The following is a 19,548-nucleotide window of genomic DNA, read 5'->3' as shown; positions in this document are numbered from 1 at the left end:
CGTCGGATCCGCGTAGATCATAACTCACTTGTCCCTGAACTTTGGTCAGTTTGCATTCCTGGACTTAGTCCGCAGCATCTCATTCCTATCACGTTCTGCTATAATTTAGTCGATCGTGTACAGTGCGAACATTTATACGGTCAACATTTGAAGATATATTGCGGGCGATTTTGGATTAATTTGATCAATAATTCATTAGAATCTACGTTCGAACCAAATTCCAAATAATCTATAATGACTGACTCAAAGAAAAAAAAATAAGTCAAGATAATAAATGTTTCCTACAGGAGAACTTGCAAATTCCTGCCAGAACAAATACTTCCCTGGTTAATACCACGACAAATTACATCCAATAGGCACTTCCCCAGAATGGTAATCCTTGCAGATACCTCCCGTTGTACAGTTGTAGTAAATCGCCAAAGTCTTGTTATGAGATTAGCCGATAGTTGATAAAAATCCATGATAACGTATTCAAGTAACACATTATTGTGAGATTTTCACTGAACAGTTTACAAAACCGAAACACGCGATTTGGGTTGTTTCAAAAGTTGTATCCATTTTATGAGTCCACTCTAAACTGTAATATCTCAGTGAATACTTATTCAATTTTAATCAATGCAAAATCGTAGGCGCTCTGGATTCAATGAAGTCGACGAAAGCCATTACCGCCTGGACCTGATTGATAAAGGTTTTGCCGGTGAGAGAGTGCTTGAAAAGATGGTAGTCGTTTGGTGAGAGTTCTGAAAATATATTGGGTGAAGCAGATATTCGACGCTCAATTCGTTTAACTTTTGGAGGTGCGGACGGACAGCCGCTGACCACCATACAATAACCATGGTCTTTTTGGTGGGTTTTCACCTATAAGAAGTGCCTGGGTGGCACATCGGTGTTCAACTATTGTCCTGCATGTCTTCTGTTTGCGTAGAGGATCCACTTTTCATCACACCTGACAATCCGATCCAAAAAAAGGTCGTTTTGGTTCCGCCAAAGCAAAGAAGAACAGACCTAGAAACGTGACAATTTCTGTCGATCGTTCAAGTAGTGAAGTACCCACTTTTCAAAATTTTGACCTTTCCAATACGTTTCAAACCATCAAAAACCACATGGGAGCTGACGCTCAGTTCTTAAGTCATCCCATGCATCGTTTGTGATGGATCAGTCTCCCTCAAATACTCGTCCTGGATTACTATAGGTTTCTTTAATGGACAAAACACAAGCGCTACATGAAAATCCTTCAAGAGGTGTGAGAGCTTTTGCAATTCCAGTGCCCATTTTAACCCCCTACCACTTGGAGGCTCATTACCGGAACGAAATTTCGCAAACCAACGTTAAACAGTGTGTTCATTGACAGTATCATTGCCATTGCTTGGTTGATTTTTTGGGCTGTTTCAATAACATTATTTTTCGTAAGAGTGAAATTAAAATCAATTTAAATCAATTTAAAATAATTTAAAGATATTATGTGCTATGAAAATTGTGTAAACTTCAATCTAATAAGAGAGTAGATTTTGCATTTGCTACCTATTGAGACAGACCAAATATATACGGGCTTAATGCACAGATAAATGTACACTTTAATTATAAAATATAAAAATACAATCAACTTACGGATGACTTGATAGTGTGTCGTAGTGTGATTTTGCTTTCTAAATTATACTGTCAGACATATTTCATTTTCAAAAATTATTTATTCAGTAAAACACAGGTTATATATACTATAGTAAACGCAACTGTATACACTATATCTATCCAAGCTCAGTGTGGCGAGAGAGATAACTTAACGCCGGATAACTCAGTCGGAAGAGAATCGCACAGTCGCTTGCGCATGTCGATCCGTCGCCACGCCAGGGTATGGTTTCATGTGTGGGTGCGGCTATATATGTTTCACATAAAAACACTTTTTGGCATCCTGCTTATCTATGATTAAATAACAAATGTGGACACTTTCAAATAAAAGAAGAAAAAAAAATACAATGAAAACACTGTATGAAGGTATATAGGTCATACATAGAAGTTTCTTTCAGATACAAAGAGTCATAGCAATACTCTTCGAAACAACTACTTTCACATAAACATTTGTTATCACATTTTTCCTTAACAAGTAATCGTAAGTAAGAATAGAAGAAGTTTTTTTTTCAACTTTTAGCAGTTGTTCAACACGAGAAAACCTTACTGGAGATATCAGAGATTTGTGATTATCTACACTTCTACACAATTCAAGTACTTGGAGGGGCTTTGGAAAATCAGATAGAATTGCTTCCATTTTAATCATTATCAAATCCGTTGTCAAGTAATATTAAAATTTCATTTCATTCGATAATAATCAGATTTTCCAAACACTCCCGAAAACTTAATTTTCAAGAAATTATATTAAAAATACGGTTCAAAAAATTGATACAAAAATGCAGGTCCGTATATTTGAGAATTGTATATTATTCAAATGATCATATTCTGATAGTTCCAGGGAAGTTGCAATGGCAAAGTTCAAACAGATTTTCAATCTTTCTTGAAATAAGAAATATCAAGCAGGAAATTAAGCAATTAAGCAAAAAGCTAAGGATAATGAAGTGATTTTTACGAGAGCAGATGAAGGTCGAACGATTATTGCATTAGGTACATAAAAATTACTACGTAGGAAAAACCCTACATTTCCTTAATTCATGGAGCTACTAGATTCTGAGGAATGACCCTACAACTATATATCAGAAAAAGGTTAAGGAAACCCTTGAAACCATAGAATTGGTTGTGAATGGAAAGGATTAATGTAGAGCATTGATCATGAATCCACAACCACCAAAACTGTATTTTCTTATTAAATTACCCAAAACCAAATTACCGATTAGACCAGTGATGTTGTTTGTAACGGCACCTACCGTAAAATATGAAATTGATTCAAACTTATACCAATTTCAAGTCGAAATTTAGTATAAATATTTCTCCTCAATTAGTGGATAATATTAAAAACGTAATTCTTCCTAATAACCCAAAATTAATACCATCCGATGTCCAAAATGTATTTCCCAGTATTCCGCCAATTGGAACAATTGGACTGGTTGAGTGTTTCTTAGACAAAAACTACCTGAATCCACTGATAAAACAGAAAATTTTAGATTTACTTACTATTTGTATATCTCAAAATGATTTCCAGTTTGCCGAAACATTTTATTCATGCAGTGAAGGACTAATAATTGGAACCCTTTGCAGCGTCCTATTCATCTATTTCGCCGCTCCGGCCATAGATGGTTTAATTTCAACCTATTTTTGCCGTCTCTCATTTTTGCCGCCCCGCGCAAATGCCCGGTTTGCCCCCCCCCCAGATCGGGCGCTGCCTTTGAGTCCCTTGCTGGCTAAAATTTTCATGGATAACATAGAGTATGTTTTACTGGTACTGATAAGCAATTAGGCAAGTTCATTGAAAATGTCAATTCCATCCGCACATCAATAAAATTCATCACTGAGAGGGGGGTAAATAATTCAATAAATTACCTTGACTTAACCATTATACGAAAAATATCAAACCATCGTACACGGACATTATGTGCCATTACTAAGAAGGTTATAACAACTCTGAATAATTAGTTGTACATTACCAGCATGAGCCTTATCTTTGGAATTATTCAAAATATTTAAAAAAGCATGAGCACATGAAAGATATTAGTACTAATATTTCTAGTACGAAGGATGCTTTAATCAAAGCTTTCGCAGAAGGTATCATGGAATTGTGGTCAGAAGATTCATCTGATAGAGCAGTGAACACATTCTCCTTAATAAGTCAGATTCAGAGTTTTGCCCCTCGATTCATGACATGCAAATCAAAACGCCTAGGAGTTCCTTCGTTATCTTTTAGAAAGTTTACATGATGACGTTGATAGGATTACTGAGAAACCTAAACCGATCTTAACAGAGATTAACGAAAAATTGAGCGACAGCGAAAAAGCATGGCATGGCTGATTTATTTGAGTACATACAGAGTGGTCCAACGAAAAGTATTCACCTTGCTTTTCTCCTTTTTTTGTAACTTAACGCAAAAATGCTCGGACAGGTCAATTTTGCTTTTGAGGGGGACACATTTTAAATGTATTTTTCTACCTGTGCCTTCAACCCCCTAGCGAGGGTGAGTAACAACCCTAAACTTTTAAATAGAAAGTGGGGTCGAGTGATATATCATTTGAAAGGGCACAAAATTATCTTTCCAGTGATAGCTAATTTGTTGTATTTCACTCAATTATACAACGGTATTATGAAGAAAAACAACTACAACACAGTACTTTGAAATGTGTAAGTGACTTAGTAGAATCCTACTTCAGCAAGTGCTGAAAATGTGACCCATTTGCTTCCATACAATAATGCAGATTTTGTTCAAATCTATTCCTAACATTCTTTAGCATATCAGGTGTTATCTTCTGCGCTCTGCTGTAATTCGTTGGCGAAGATCTTCTATGGACTCGGGCTGCGTAGCAAAACATTAATTTCTCAAGTGTCCCAAAAGAAAAAGTCTAAAAGCGATAAATCAGGTTACCTGGCAGGCCATTCGATGGGGCCTCTCCTTCCAATCCACCGTCCAGTAAACCGGTCATCTAAAAACTCTCTTACCGGATCAACATAATGAAGAGGTGCTCCATCTTGCTGGAAATGAAGCCGATCATCATGATGATTTTGGTCATTTTCAATTATTTCTGTCATGAGAGGATCAATTGTATCTTCAAGCATGTTCAGGTAGACCTCACTAGTTGAATTCCCAGGAATAAAAAGTGGCCCTACGATATGACTACCTAATATGCCATACCAGACATTGATTTTTTGAGGGTACTGGGTATGGACCTCTCGGAATAAGTGTGGGTTACTGTCATCCCAGTAACGGCAATTATGCCTATTCACAGCTCCATTCAAAAAAAATGTACTCTCATCGGAAAAGCACGTGTTGAATGATAGGTGCGGATCATCAATAATTAGTAGCTGGCTCAGTTGTTCACAAAATTGCAGCCTTCTATCAGGATCATCTTCATTGAGTTCCTGTACTAATTCAATTTTGTACGGATGAAATTTATAGGCTCTTATAATATCCCTATTATGGACTAACGGGAGACACCTGAGGCTGCAGCAAGCTGACGGGTACTTTGAGTATGATCCAATTCAACATGTCCCAAAACAGCGACTTCCACTGCTTCATTTCTGATCGGTTTCCGTGGCTGGTGTTTCACATTACAGACAGATCCGGTATCGACAAACTTTTGGACTAACTTGGCAACGTACGAATCATTCACATTTTTCCCGGGATGACTGTTATTAAAGATGTCTAGCACAACTATTATGTTGATAATAAAATTTAACGATTTCAACTCGTTCAGAAATGGAATAAACCATTTTTACAGTAAAGTTGAAATAATTTCAAAAGCAACCGAACTGATCAATGAACGTTTGCCTAAATTCTTTTTGTACACTTATCTGCTGTTGTTATTTGAACCAAAAAACGCACGAGAGAAATTGAGGAATGTAGTAGTGATAAAAATGCCGTTTTTTCCGCATTGTCATTAACACCAAAAATATCGAGTAACTATTCAAGTAAATACAACAAATTAGGTATCATTGGAAAGAGAATTTTGTGCCCTTTCAAATGATATATCACTCGACCCTATTTTCCATTTAAAATTTTAGGGTTGTTACTCACCCTCGCTAGGGGGTTGAAGGCACAGGTAGAAAAATACATTTAAAATGTGTCCCCCTCAAAAGCAAAATTGACCTGTCCGAGCATTTTTGCGTTAAGTTACAAAAAAAGAAGAAAAGCAAGGTGCATACTTTTCGTTGGACCAACTAAGATTGTAGATAATTTCGTTGGTCAATTAAAATCCTCGATGAAGTGCACACATTGTGGATACTCATATGTACTGGGATTTGTTACTCCTCATACCATAAAGAACTGGCCAATTGAGTTTATCACAGTGCTTGAATGTCCTCACAAGAAAGGAAACTTTGGATGGACATGAAAAGCCCACGTGTTCACAAAGTCTCTATCGATCCATAAGTTTCCCCGTATTTTAGTCATTCATTTTAAAATATTCTCTCTAACAGAGAAAGATTTAGAGTCAAGTTGAATGTTGCCATCAAATTTCCTCTAGATGGATCAGATATGAACAAATATGCAGCAGACAATGTGACTCCTTGTCGTTTTGTCATTATAATCTATATGCATTTTCGAATCACAGTAGGTCTACCTGCCTGCAGCGGACATTATATAGCATTCTGCAGACGTCCTTATACTGGCACGTGGCACGAATACAATGATTCACACGTGTCACCAATTTCACCAAAATCGCTTGTGAGTGGAGATGCATACATCCTCTTTTATTAAAAGGAGGAAACGAGTTCGCACCTTTGAGCGTTTTGAAAAGTTATTTTTGAACTGTTGATTTTTTTAATGGAAATGTCAGTCCATCAACATCTTATGACATGAGTTCCATATTGCGATTCACCAGTCCCCTACTTTACAGGACTCGATTCAATCGAGAGCAAAATAAAAACTCAACGTATCACAAAGTAATCAGCAATTATTACCGAAGAAAATAGTATTATCCGGATTTGTTACTCAATATGTAGGGCACGAGATCATCGAGTTTAATCCACACCATAAAAGAACTGGTTTCGCTCGAGGCAAAACTATATTACTTCCTATTTCAGGAGTTTTCCGCCAAGGAAATGTTCCATCTCATGACTTCCGTGCTAGTGGAAAATCCGACCAAATTCAAAGGCGGAAAGCGCGAGAAGCTTTCTCTGCTTCATCCTTCGCAATTGACCGCGTAATGTGATCCCCTAACGACGTTAATATGGTTACTGTTTTCAATTCTGCCAGGAAGTAACTCAATTTTGTATGATACAGTGAGGAAATGAATAATTCTCCTTGAAGGAATTTTTCTCTTCAACTCTGATTTTTGATCCCAGGTCACTTTTTACCTGATTACCTTACCTTCACCTTAATCCTAGTAAATCATCTTTAACAATTTTTTGAAAAGCCAAAGATCGTGAAAGGCCATAGATATTATCGATTTGTATATTGATGGACATTCTGTACAATTGACTGACATAATGAAATGTTTAGGACTTCATATAATAATAATCTTTATTTCAAAAATATGCCGACTAATACAGCTTGTACCCAGACAACATAGAATGAAATAATGTCAACGAAAAAAATGAAAAAGATTAGGCAATTTATTGTACAGCTTCATTGACATGTAATGAGGAGTTTTTTCTGTTATGGTTAACCTATGTATAGGGAGCACGAAATAATTTCTTCCTCTTCCATAGGAATGTTGATTTTATTATTGTTAAAGACCAGATGCCTATTTTTCAATACAAACATTAAGCATTCATAAATATAAAGAGCATATATCATCATTATCCCATTATTCTTGAAGATATTTCTACACGATTGATTATACTTCAAATTACTCATCATTCTGATTGCTCTTTTCTGAATAACAAATATTATATTTATATTACTATTGTTTCCCCAAAATATGATTCCATATTTAGCTACAGACTCAAAATTGGAAAAATATAAAATTTTTACCGATTCTTTGCTGAGATATTTGTGAACCACCTTTAGTCCATACGAAATTTTACTCAATTTGTTAGCTGTATATTCAGTCTGTTTGTTCCATTTCAAGAATTCATCAATTTGAAGTCCTAGAAATTTGGTGTCTTCTGAATATTTTATAGTGGTGTTTTCAATATTCAAATTTTGAGGTCGTTCTATCTGTAATTGATTAGTTCTAAAAAGTATAAGATTAGTTTTAGATTCATTCAAAATTAACATATTCCTAGCGAACCATTCTTTTGTATCATATAGACTACAACCTCAGATTTATTCATCAAGTCAATACTCTCATTCAAAGGTCGTACGGTACACTGAAACATCTGTATTCATACAGACACTATCTCAGTAGGTCTCTCAAAATTACCGTTTCAGACGTACTGATTCTATCTATGTTTAACTATTGCGACGTCGTCTATGGCCCTTGTATCGATTCCATACCTTCTGCAAGAATTCAGAAAATACAGAACGCCTACATTAGACTAATATTCAGCTTGAATTACAAAGATCATGTTACCCCTTCAATCAATCAACTGAATTGGTTAAAAATGCAAAACAGAAGAGAATTGCATTTCGCCTGTTTCATTCACAAACTGATAAAAAAACAAAAACCCACTTATTTGATAAATAAACTCCTTCCCAGACATCAGATACACTCAAGAAACCTTAGATTTAACAATAATTTTGACATTCCGAATCATAACCGGATCGTTCATAGAGAACGATCCTTCAAGTGTCATGATGAAACAATATAATTCATTCAGAGAATCTTTGAAAAATGTATCACTACCACTATTCAAAAGTGAACTTAAAACTGAATTTCTCAGCCAACAGTGATTCAAACATAAATATTTGTATTTCATTTTACTATTGTCCTGAAATTGCCATTTATTTTTTATGTTTCTTTTTTTTTCAAACGTGGTTGATGATATATATACGTTTCAAATTTTTCAAATTTGAAACTCCCTGTAGCGAGAGGCGTTAGATTACCTCTGCCAGGTGAGGTGTGACCCGTGTAGGTAAGGCTCAGTTGACACAAAACAGGCATCTGGCAGAGACGAGGCACGGACCTTTGTCCCTTCCGCGTCTCTCAGATGTGAACAAATGATCCAATGTTTCTCGCCACGTGTTTCTCCGTATTCATCTTCAAAAATGCGGAATGACTCACAATTTTGCAAAGTAGTTGGAAAATATCATCGTTTATTTGATTTTAATCGTGATTATTATAATACGAGTCCCAAGACCAGGCTTGGCAGAAAAATGCAGATAAAATACACCAAAACCAACATATCTTCGTCATCTTTGTCACTACTTGAAAAAGCCATGTTGCGATCCACAAAACCAACAGGTTACTGACGTCCTTTCTCGGCCCCCCTGTGTGCATTGCATACGCGACGCTTCCGTCACGTCCGTACCATGCCAAAACATCGTTTCTGACAGACGTCCGTTCTGTATGAATTGAACCTAAAGAGTCCTCCTAAAGGATGCCTCATCCTAAAGTGTGTGTATCCGTGCTGAGAAGATTTATGACTCTAATCTGTGTCACTAACAGAACCTACGAGATACCGAGCGCTCTTTTATGTTAGAAAGCCTTGAACATCTGACAACTTCAGTGAGGTACTATTTCGAAGCTGCATATGGATGGCTGGATGGCTACAGACTTCCTGAGCGGATCAGGAAAGCGTATCCTGGCTGGTGGGTGGAGTTAGTACCATGTGTTGCTTACCTTCCTGAAGAAGATAGTCGCAGGCAGTCGGCCAATGAAATTCCTACTCGATAGAGGAAAATGTGCCATGGTCTGTCAACCACGGAGGAGATTATTCGTCACTTGGAAATTCTGGACTCTTTGCTGCCCAGCCGCTAATTGAATCAGATTCTAGCATTTGGCAGAGTCCCACTGTTGCCAGCTGACCTGAAAATTCATTCACCAATTAAAAAAAACGGCTTCGTTGGGAAGCTGGATTTATTTGGTCGATTTGAATAAGTGTGATTCATAATAAATCCACACGGGTTGTACTAGAAGGTTGAAAATACTGACTCACTTCAGACCTACCTTCCTCTACTTTTTCGGCAAATAGCACATAGAAAATGGAGAATGTAAATCATATTTTTTCAAACTGTGTCTGGAAGAAATATCAGGAGATTATCTACACAATTTCCTAAATTTTCATTAATATTGTTTTTTTTTTTTCGAAACTTTTTTATTCCATACGCCAGAAGATGGCAAAGAATTTGTGACTGGATTAACTATTTATCGGTTCAATTTGTAACGTTGCAGTCAATAGCTGAGCTGTAACAAAGAAAACTCGGGCGTTGCCTAGTTTAGGAGCAGTTATATTGAGGTTGGGATAGGTTTATCAACTCAATATAATATTAATTTAATATTAGTACTAGTAGTTAAAAGCCTTCAATTATTATACTAATATTAAATTAATATTATATTAAGGTTAGGATAGGTTTAGCAACTCAATATAATATTGACTTAATATTAGTACTAATGATTCAAGGTGATATTAGGGGTTAGATTAGTCTGTTTGTATTTCAATTTTGCACATTCAAAAGGATATGTCAGGTGTATCGACTGTATACGGTACATCGCCTGCGACATTTTTCTCGCAAACTTACTTCCATAGTACTCATATAGCTACTGCCACGTGTTTGCTGGTCAACAACAGCTATTTGGTATGTTATCGACGCAGCCGACTTATGACGTCAATAAGCCCTGTGAAAGTGGTTTTATATTACGTAAAATCTATTAAACTTCAAGTCAGTATTTTACAGTGCATGTTTGAAAATGTAGGTGAAGATTTATCTTGGAAATAATAAATAGAAGAGTTTTATTGGCATTCGAGCGAAAGTAACAAAACATACAAGTAGTCCATTGATTATCTTGTTTCACTTCATCGGTAGTGAGCAAGGCTTCTATCGACTGAATTGAGTAACCTGATACAAGTGCAATTTAGTGCAGGTAGCCAGACTTCAATGATGTGAATTTCCTCTACCTTTCGGTTGGAACTGTTTCTTGATTCCAAACTAATATGTAACCTTGGAAAGTAACTCTGAGTTCTGTCGAGTACTTGGGTCTATTCAAACACGATAACGTGGGTACCTTCTCAAAGTTAATGTTCACCTAATGCTGAATCATCGATATTCTACTTCTTCTTGGCCATTACCACAAAATATGCTAAAAGGTTATTCGGGGCAAGGTTTGAGCATTCCGGGCGTAAATTCGAATGCAGCATGGGAGTGGTTTAGCAGAAAATTGGTGTTCTGTGTTATAGGTCACCTGTCACTAATCATTGCACTCAAATATTGACATGACAATACGTCACTGGTCAAATGTCAAAATTGTCAAGTTATGTCATTGAATTTGTCAAAGGCTCTGCTAATCAATTTTTAAAAATCTGGTAATAAGTTTCTATTGATGGCTTCGCAAGCAGCAAAAAGGACTATTAAAGAAGTCAAACCATTATTATCTCTAGATCATACCGAAGCACGACAGAGAGTTCTGAATCTCTACAAAGCTTGGTACAGGCAACTTCCATATATAGGTTTGTATAAACTCCCAGCAACTGTTTTCCAACTTAACAGTAACAGTACCAAATTTTTCTGTCAACAAAGAATTGAGTGGTGACAACAAGTGTCCCTGAATCAGCATTTGTAAAGCAATTGTATTTCTGGTAAAATTAGTGATGTACAACAGTATGTCTATAAATTGCTTACAGGTTCACGCTAATCGAGAACACATAATGAGCCAACCTGTTACTTATTTCTTTTAATATTCACCCAACCAACAAAACGGCTTACAAAAAATGCCACTATCTCCAGGCATAAATCAGGTTCTGCCCTTCTAGTATTATTTTTCTTATAGGTTTCAATATTTGTTTGAAAACCTAAATAAGAAAACTAATGATAAAATTAATAGTTAGAATTGAAATTCAAAATATTCAATATTCAAAATAGCAATAAAATGTAATATAATCTGAAGTCTGTCATAGGATCAGCCAAAGTAATGTTGGATGAGATTGATATTTTGAATTTTGATTTGAAATATTTATTTTCTCAGTTTGTTCGTTTCTCTTCTCGATAGTCATCAATTAAAGTATACTCAAAAACTCTTTGCCACTGTTTTTTTTTTCAAAATCTTTGAGCGGTTATATTTCAGTTGGATTTAAGAATCACTTTTACATAGGTGCTAACTTGTCTCGTCTTTCCAGTGAAGCAGTATGATATTCCAAGAACAGAGGCCCAGTGTAAGCAGAAACTAAGAGAGGAATTTTCTAAATATGATAACATTCAAGATGTAAGGGTTATAGATATGATGATAATTAAGGTAAGAGGGTTTTCTTTGTCAATATGTTTATTTTATACCTAAAACTGTAAAGGTGTAGAATATGATGCAATAGCTGTTTTCAATTGAATTTTCAAGAAAACTTCGCAACACTATAAACTTACGTGGAAATGATTTAAAAATACATTTCCTTAACAAATGTAAATGTGGTCTATTTCTTCCACTAATGTGCCACATCAGGAGACATAATTCCCAAATGTGCTTTTGAAGTTGTTTAATATATGATTTATCACTAGAGAAAATAGATCTAGTTTTAAAACCAGGTTAGTCAACATTGTTGATGTTCATATTAAAATGAAAGGGAGACTGAAACCTCTGGCATAATATAAATAAAAAATAAGCATCATTTACTACCAGAATCGGAATACTTTTCTAGAGGCACATTTCACCAACCAAATTGGCGTCTTCATCTTCTGAATGTCCGAACAGTTCTGGTGATTTGGAAAATTGCTTGTTTTGGAGTCATTGAAATGGAATTTTCTTCATATTTCTCTTTGAGAGTTATAAATTTTCATATCTTACAAAAGTTTTTGAAAAATATCTGTTTTTATTGTAAACAGCTATTTTATTAATTTTTTCTGAAAAATTTCGTGCTAGTAACATATTTGGTTATGAAACTAAATACCTCAAATTATCTTCCAGGATGTTAATTTCTCAGTTGACATTGTACATAATTTAAAAATGTTCCAACCAAATAGAAATAATTTTTATAGTTGATAGGTGTAAGTACAGCTGCGATTCAATTTTCATTCTAACAACACAGCAATACTACTTCAGTATTAAATTAAAAATTGATAAGTTTGCTTTTGAAAAACTTATTTTAAAGATGAATTTTTATGCTATGTAGAAAATAAACCACATTAATTCATATTCATAACATACTCAAGGAATTGAATATGTTTTATTGAGAAATAGTTTTTTTTAATATCATATAAGCGCAAATATTTTCAACCTACCTCATTTTTTGTGGTGTTCCTTTTTTTTGTGTATTCTGAAGCTTTCCTGAAAATTTCATAAAAATTGGCTTCCATACTATAGATCTCAAAAGTGGTGGTAGACTGAATTATGATGTACTGTTATACCCAACTGTTCTTAAAGAACAAACAATACGGATTTTTTGAAGATTCTACAGGTGGCGACATGATTTTTCAATAATATTTTTGTTACTATTACAGGGACAAATGGAGCTGAAAGAAGTTGTGAATATTTGGAAACAGAAAGGTCACATTATGGCATACTTCAAGGACACTGTTGAGCCGAAACCAAAAGACTTTCTGTCGAAATTTTTATCTGGAAAAGATTAATTTGAAAGTCAGGTCTAACAATAGAAATTTTTATGTAGTTATGTAAATATAAAATTTGTTTAAAAAAATTTTTACTTACTGCAACTTTTTTTCAAGGAATATGACCAAATTGTTTTGAATGGGGTAGAGTGATGTGCACTATGAATTCAATGATTGAATATTGTTGTGTCTGAGTGTATTTAGTAATGTGGTCTTAGTCTAGAACTGAATAAAATAAGATAAAACTGACGGACTTACATCATTTCTGCAAAGCTTATAGCTAAAAGGTGCCGTGTGTAATGTAGAGTGAGTAATTGACAACGCATGGATACTTACTTTGAAATTGGCCTGTCTATAGATATCGGAATATTTTTTATGCACTTTTTGACAATGTGCACTGGTTTTTTGAAACCCTAACATTTCAATGCTGTAAACATTTTCTTTAGAACGTGAAGCTTTTCTCAATTGTCATGAAAAAAATTGATTTATTACTTTGGACGAACTGACTAGTAATAGGTTAAATGTTATTGTTGATTAAAATAAAAGAATGTTTTCATGTCAAATGAAAAAAGTCAATGAAAAAATGATCAAATCTGAAAACATAATTTATGCATAGACTCTACATATTAGCTTCGATTTGGCTTAACTTTTATCATAAAAAAACCAGTCACACATATTAGCTTACAGCTAATGCTGTATAAACTAAGAGTCTCATATGTAACGTGATGACAAACCATTCCATTGAGTTTAATTTTTTTTTCTCATCAGAAACGAGCTTTCCATATTTTTTCATTATTTCTTTTGTATAATTCCTCGTACCTAATTTATCAACAGATATACCTACGAAAAAACGTTAACACTTTTGTGTTTATATTGTGTTTATTTTCATTTAAAAATTCACTTGAAATTAAGGTACTTCCATTATGGAAAATCTTCATCTGCATCTAAAGATGATTGTTAGCAATATCTGTATAATCTGCAAGGTCTTGTAGAAAAGATTATCCCAAAGTAATACCTGGATCTCTCATTTTACACACCAGAAGTCAATTCATGATTATTAAACAGAAATGAAAGAACTGAATACCCTGTTGCTTTTTATAAAAAAATCAAATATTTCCTTTACAGATCCTAACTTTCATACACTTTCAAGATAAAGATATGTTTCTTGTAAATTTTGTTATCAAATCCAGAGCCCATTTTGGTTGATCAACTGGAACCATATGCCCGGAGTTCCTGACTATCACCTCAGTCAGATTACCTGCTGTCTTCGCATAACCTGCAAGGTCATCTCCAACATACCACTTAGTCCTCTTTGCAGTTTTGTATTTGCTAGCTCCGCTGAATTTTAACTTTTGCAAATATTTGACTGTATTTGGGTACGCTACTATAATGTCCAGCTGACCATTATATATTAATACCCGGTATTTACTGAGAATCTCTGATACCCAAGGAGTAACTGGCTTCATCACATCATTGATTAGGTTTTGCTCAACTAGTTCTCCGTTATTGTAAGTCAAATTTCCAGTATGTATAGCTTTCCGCACCTCACCTCTTTGAAGAAATTGTCCCAGGTATATATCATCATTCAGTGACCCCTTTGGTTGTAGATAGTTGAAATAATTGTCAAAACCTGTGGCATTTTTGAATGCTGTAGTTTGTTTGGTCAGGTCACCATTTATCAAAATGTCGAATATATTGAAGGCTTTGTCATATTGTTCATTCTGTATATATTTTATTCCTGAAACACACTATTGTTAATTCCTATTATAAATTATTTTATACACAAAGAGTATTGGGCTGTTTATAATTTCTCTTCTCTTTATTTAGTAAGAATGAAGCTGTATGTAATATCAATTATTTAACAATATTTTGAAATTGAAGGGGTGAGTAGATGAAGGAGTTATGTAACATTCCTGCATTTTTGTAGTTATCACCAAGAAATTGTTTAAATCTATAATATGATTTGATTATTACTTATGTAAATGTTTTTTATATAACATAATAATCTTGTAAATGATTCAAATATTTATGTACATAAGACTGCAATATTGAAACTTTAAACTAATTTGAACAAAGAATGTTACATAACCTGATCTACTTACCCCTTCAATTATTGTTGAAGTTTTTAGATCTCTTGGAATTGAGTTGCATATATTTGGCCTATTGAATCTCTACAATAATTTAATTCAATGTTATAACTTTTTTTCAATAATTAAAGTACCATGTTCTGCTTTGATTCTCCACAATAATTTCATTCCAAGTTATAACTTTTTGTTTATATGAAGTTCGTGATTTTGGTTGTTGAATAGGTAGGATAGATATTATAATTTTGGGCAATCAAGAAAATTGAGCATCTTTTTAGGGAAGATATTCTAATTATAATTGTAGGTATCCCTCCAATACCTTTTGAATTTAAGTAAAAGCCTTTTATAAAAACAGGTGTAATTATAAATATGTTTTTTGTATTTTCTGAAAGATTTACTAAAGTAGTAGTTATTTCATCCGTTGTAAAAATCATTCTCAAAATATATTTTCCCTTTTCAAATAATTTCTGTATGACAAAGAACAAAATGATTGTATACATACAGCCACAAAACAGTTGTTTTGGAAATATTTTTTACTTCAATATAATAAACAAGTAGAAACTATATGTATATGATAATGAAAACTCTTCACATAGCTTTGTAGATCAGTCTCAGAAGTTTTGTTTTACTGAGAAAATTATCCAAAACAACTATTAAATAATGAAAATAAATGACGAACAACTACTTTCTGTTACAAATAATGAAAATTGAATTTTGTAGAAAACCAAAAAGGTTTTTCAAAAAGTTCTTTTTTAATAAAGACTGATATGAAATCATTTTTAGAATTGGAAATTATGTCTGTTTTAGTCATCCTTTTATAATGATAACTTGGTTAACAGTCATCTCTGATGAACCTGGTTAGCGAAACATGTGTCAAGAGACTGTGTTTTTGTTCCGGTGTGAGAAAAGTTTTTTCAATTGACATAATATGTCTAATCAAATACTGAATAATGAATCATATTTATCAAAAAATAAACAGAATGAAAGAATATATCAAATTGAAATCAAGAAATTTGAAAATAGTATACCAAATTTTAATTATGAGGCTGAAATTATGTAAAGTATGTGTAATGAAGTGTTGGATAAAACTATTGACACAAATCTCGGATATACATGTAGGTAAATCAAAAATACATTTGATAAATATATCCACAACAAATAATACTGATTCAAGGCAACAGTAACACTTGAGTTTCAGTCATCTCCCAATAATGTTAACTTCGTTAGTAAAACGCTCGCCAGGAGACAATAATTTTGTCTGGTGCGGAAAAAGTGTTTTCAATTGATTCATTTTACACCAGAGGGTCTAATTTCACCCATTAAATAATACGAATTTCATTATCAATTTTATCAATATGTATAATCGAAATATTAGTCCTGATGCTGAAGAATTTTAAAATTTATTCAACCATAATCTGGAAAATTATTTATCCATATAAACTCGCTGCCATTCAAATTTTACATTCTGAAAAAATGAATTATTTTGCTTGCAATACATTGAAAATTCCAGATGCATACATTTGTATGTATATAAAACTATAATTTTGATCCCACTTGATTGCTTCTTGCCTATAGAGAAATGTTTATGTTCTTATTTAGGCCATTTCTTTCAGGTTATAGATGCATTTTTTTTATTAAGAGATAAATTAAAAAATTACCTAACAGGCAATACTTCAAATTGAAAAAGATGCATAGTAAACTCAAAAATTGTCATTTATGCAGTCATCATTTGAATATATATTTTACGGGTTCTTTTTAAATCAAATACTTTTTATATTTTTCAATGAATCTGATATTTTATATGAATGTTTAATTTCATGATAAGTGAGTTGTTTCCATTGGCATCAGCGAAGTAGATACAAACAAAATATTTTTAAAGGAAGGCAAATTTCTAGTATTTTACACTTTTTGTAATGCTGATAATGGGTTCAAAGCATAACTTTTTGATGTGCTTCAAACAGACATTAATTATTCCAACTAAATCGAACATTTATTGAATAGTTGATATTGAAATATTTTAAATGAATATTCTGAAGCTTCATGTGAAAGAAAGTGAGAAATTTCAGTTTCACTAATATTTGTAAGTGACTTAATTAGATTGGAAATATATATTATTGAAAACTTGGAGAGCAAAACTAACATATGAACTAGGTAAATAACCTGAAATATGTTCATATTAAAGTAATTTGCAATAAAACTACCAGTACCTTGTTGCTCAAGATTTGAGAATATTTGTCTGTCATGGGTATCTATCAACCCAATTTCATATAAGTATTGACCATACTGCAGTTGATTTTCGGGATCACTGAGGCCGTTTCCAATAGCAAGTCCTTGAAGATTAATTTTCACGTTGTCATTTCCATTTTTTTTTATTATGGTGTAAGCAATCGCTGGTAAGTACTTTCCAGCATAGGACTCTCCAGTAACGAAAAAGTCATTTTTCTGTAGTTCAGGAAATAAAATGAAAAACTGCTTTAGCGCTTCATATAGATCTTCCCCAACTTTTGTTTCATTTTGGGCATATCCTCCGTCAGTGAAACTGAACCCTGTTCCTACAGGATTGTCTATGTATATCACGGAGTGATCATGAGTCCATGTGTATTCGCGGTGTCTCACTTTATCTGCTCCTTTTAATATGAAAGGTCCATTTTCTGAAAACAAACCATACAGTGAAGATGCTCCGGGGCCACCTTGCAACCATAAAAGCACTGGGGCGCTCTTATAATTTCTTTTAGCCGGAAAGAACCAAAAGAACATATTAGAATTGTAAATTTTATCCACTGTCAGAAAAGCAGCATAACTTTTTACTTGGTTGAATTCTTCTAAAGAAACTCTTGCTGCAGCCTGGGCTTCTTTTATTCGATTTTGCTCTATGAGTGGTGTTAGCAGCAACGGTTCGCCGAAGTCTCCAGTTACAGCTTTTGTGGAAATTTTGCCATACTTCTTAGGAAACGATAAATTTCCGTAATGAAAATTGATCAACACTAGCAAAATAGTTGAAACGACTCGTTTCATATTATATTTATATTTTTTTAAATGATAAATAATAAAATATATTATTAGAACTATTCTTTAACTCAGATACATATAACAGTATTTATAAGAATATAATCAATTGAATTTTCCAGATACGATCTTGACGCCAATTTATCGAGATAAAGATTATAAGATTAATTCCTGATATATTTTTTCAATTACACAAAACAATTGTTTCAAGGTTTGACAAAATTTTTATACTGAATATTTACTTCAATCGTAACAAATTATCAGCATAGACATCAGATTCGTCTTCTATTTTGTTGTTTCAAAACATATTAAAAAAACATATATATAAATTATTTCGGTATTTATCATTTGAGGTCTTGAAAAGGTTATCAAGTTCGTGGAACTTTCAATCAATCTCTTTTAACGAAAAAACAGATAACAGATTGTCTTTCTTGACAATCATTCATGGTATATAAGACCTTAAGAATAATTTTTGTATCTTGTGTTTTTATGAACGGTAGACCTTTTTATCAAAGTCATTCACAATATTCAAAATTGTGAATTGCTAGTAGAATCATAAGTCTTAGATTCCTAAATAGTTTTCTATACTTGTTCTTTAAGGAATAAAATCTCGGAACATTCATTTCTCAAAACGTACCTACACAATAGGTTCTGGTAAATGTCTGCCGAAAAACAACTATTTCCCCGGCTAATACCACGATAGACATTGAATTATGTCCGACAGACATTTATGCAAGATACCTTACAGAGAATAGTCTTGAAGATGCTCCTCGTTCATCCTGCAAAAGGACCGCCCTGAAATAAACTGAGTAGATCACCTACAGACCTGTTACAAAGTATATTACCTCTCATCAGTGCAGGAAATATCCAACTCAAACAGCGGTGTGCATACATACAGTCGAGCCGTATTGAAGTCAGTCGAGTTTCAGCCTACAGAACCCTGTGGTACTACTGTTAAAAATGTGATATTTTAATACTGTCGTATTATCGACCATTTTTCAAGTGGATATGAATCCGTTTTCTTGAAATATTCTCTATTTTTAAGATTACAATTTAAATATTTATGGTCAATTGGTTCCAATGGTGTATATAAGGAATGAGGATAAAAGAGTATGGTAGTTTACAGATCTTCATGAACAAAAATAGAACACGATCGAAAAATCTTCAAGGAACACCCAATTTGTTTATTTTAAATTCCTAATATACATATTATTGGTTAGGGCTTCCATTTTC

General features: G+C 33.5%; 2 protein-coding genes across 2 annotated transcripts; one reads left to right on the top strand and one right to left on the bottom strand.

The window, feature by feature from the left end:
* Window positions 1–10,921: 10,921 nt before the first annotated feature.
* On the top strand, window positions 10,922–13,474 carry ND-B14 (NADH dehydrogenase (ubiquinone) B14 subunit). The gene is made up of 4 exons (XM_023156747.2): window positions 10,922–11,142; window positions 11,809–11,924; window positions 13,118–13,288; window positions 13,343–13,474. Exons 1-3 carry the CDS (start codon window positions 11,016–11,018, stop codon window positions 13,244–13,246), a joined length of 372 nt encoding a protein of 123 aa, XP_023012515.1. The 5' UTR covers window positions 10,922–11,015; the 3' UTR covers window positions 13,247–13,288; window positions 13,343–13,474.
* Window positions 13,475–14,306: 832 nt separating this feature from the next.
* LOC111502629 (venom serine carboxypeptidase) lies at window positions 14,307–18,521 on the bottom strand. Its single transcript, XM_023156746.2, has 2 exons — window positions 17,517–18,521; window positions 14,307–14,963 (listed from the first exon to the last, which is right to left on the bottom strand). The coding sequence occupies exons 1-2, from the start codon at window positions 18,322–18,324 to the stop codon at window positions 14,371–14,373; spliced, it is 1,401 nt and encodes a 466-aa protein (XP_023012514.2). The 5' UTR covers window positions 18,325–18,521; the 3' UTR covers window positions 14,307–14,370.
* Window positions 18,522–19,548: the final 1,027 nt, after the last annotated feature.

The sequence above is a fragment of the Leptinotarsa decemlineata genome, unplaced genomic scaffold (genome assembly GCF_025532065.1).
Source record: "Leptinotarsa decemlineata unplaced genomic scaffold, Ldec_3_MD MMD2_tig00000008_RagTag_RagTag, whole genome shotgun sequence".
Classification (NCBI taxonomy): Eukaryota; Metazoa; Arthropoda; class Insecta; order Coleoptera; family Chrysomelidae; genus Leptinotarsa; species Leptinotarsa decemlineata.
The sequence above is the reverse complement of the archived record's forward strand: the minus strand, read 5'-3'. Positions and strand labels throughout refer to the sequence as shown.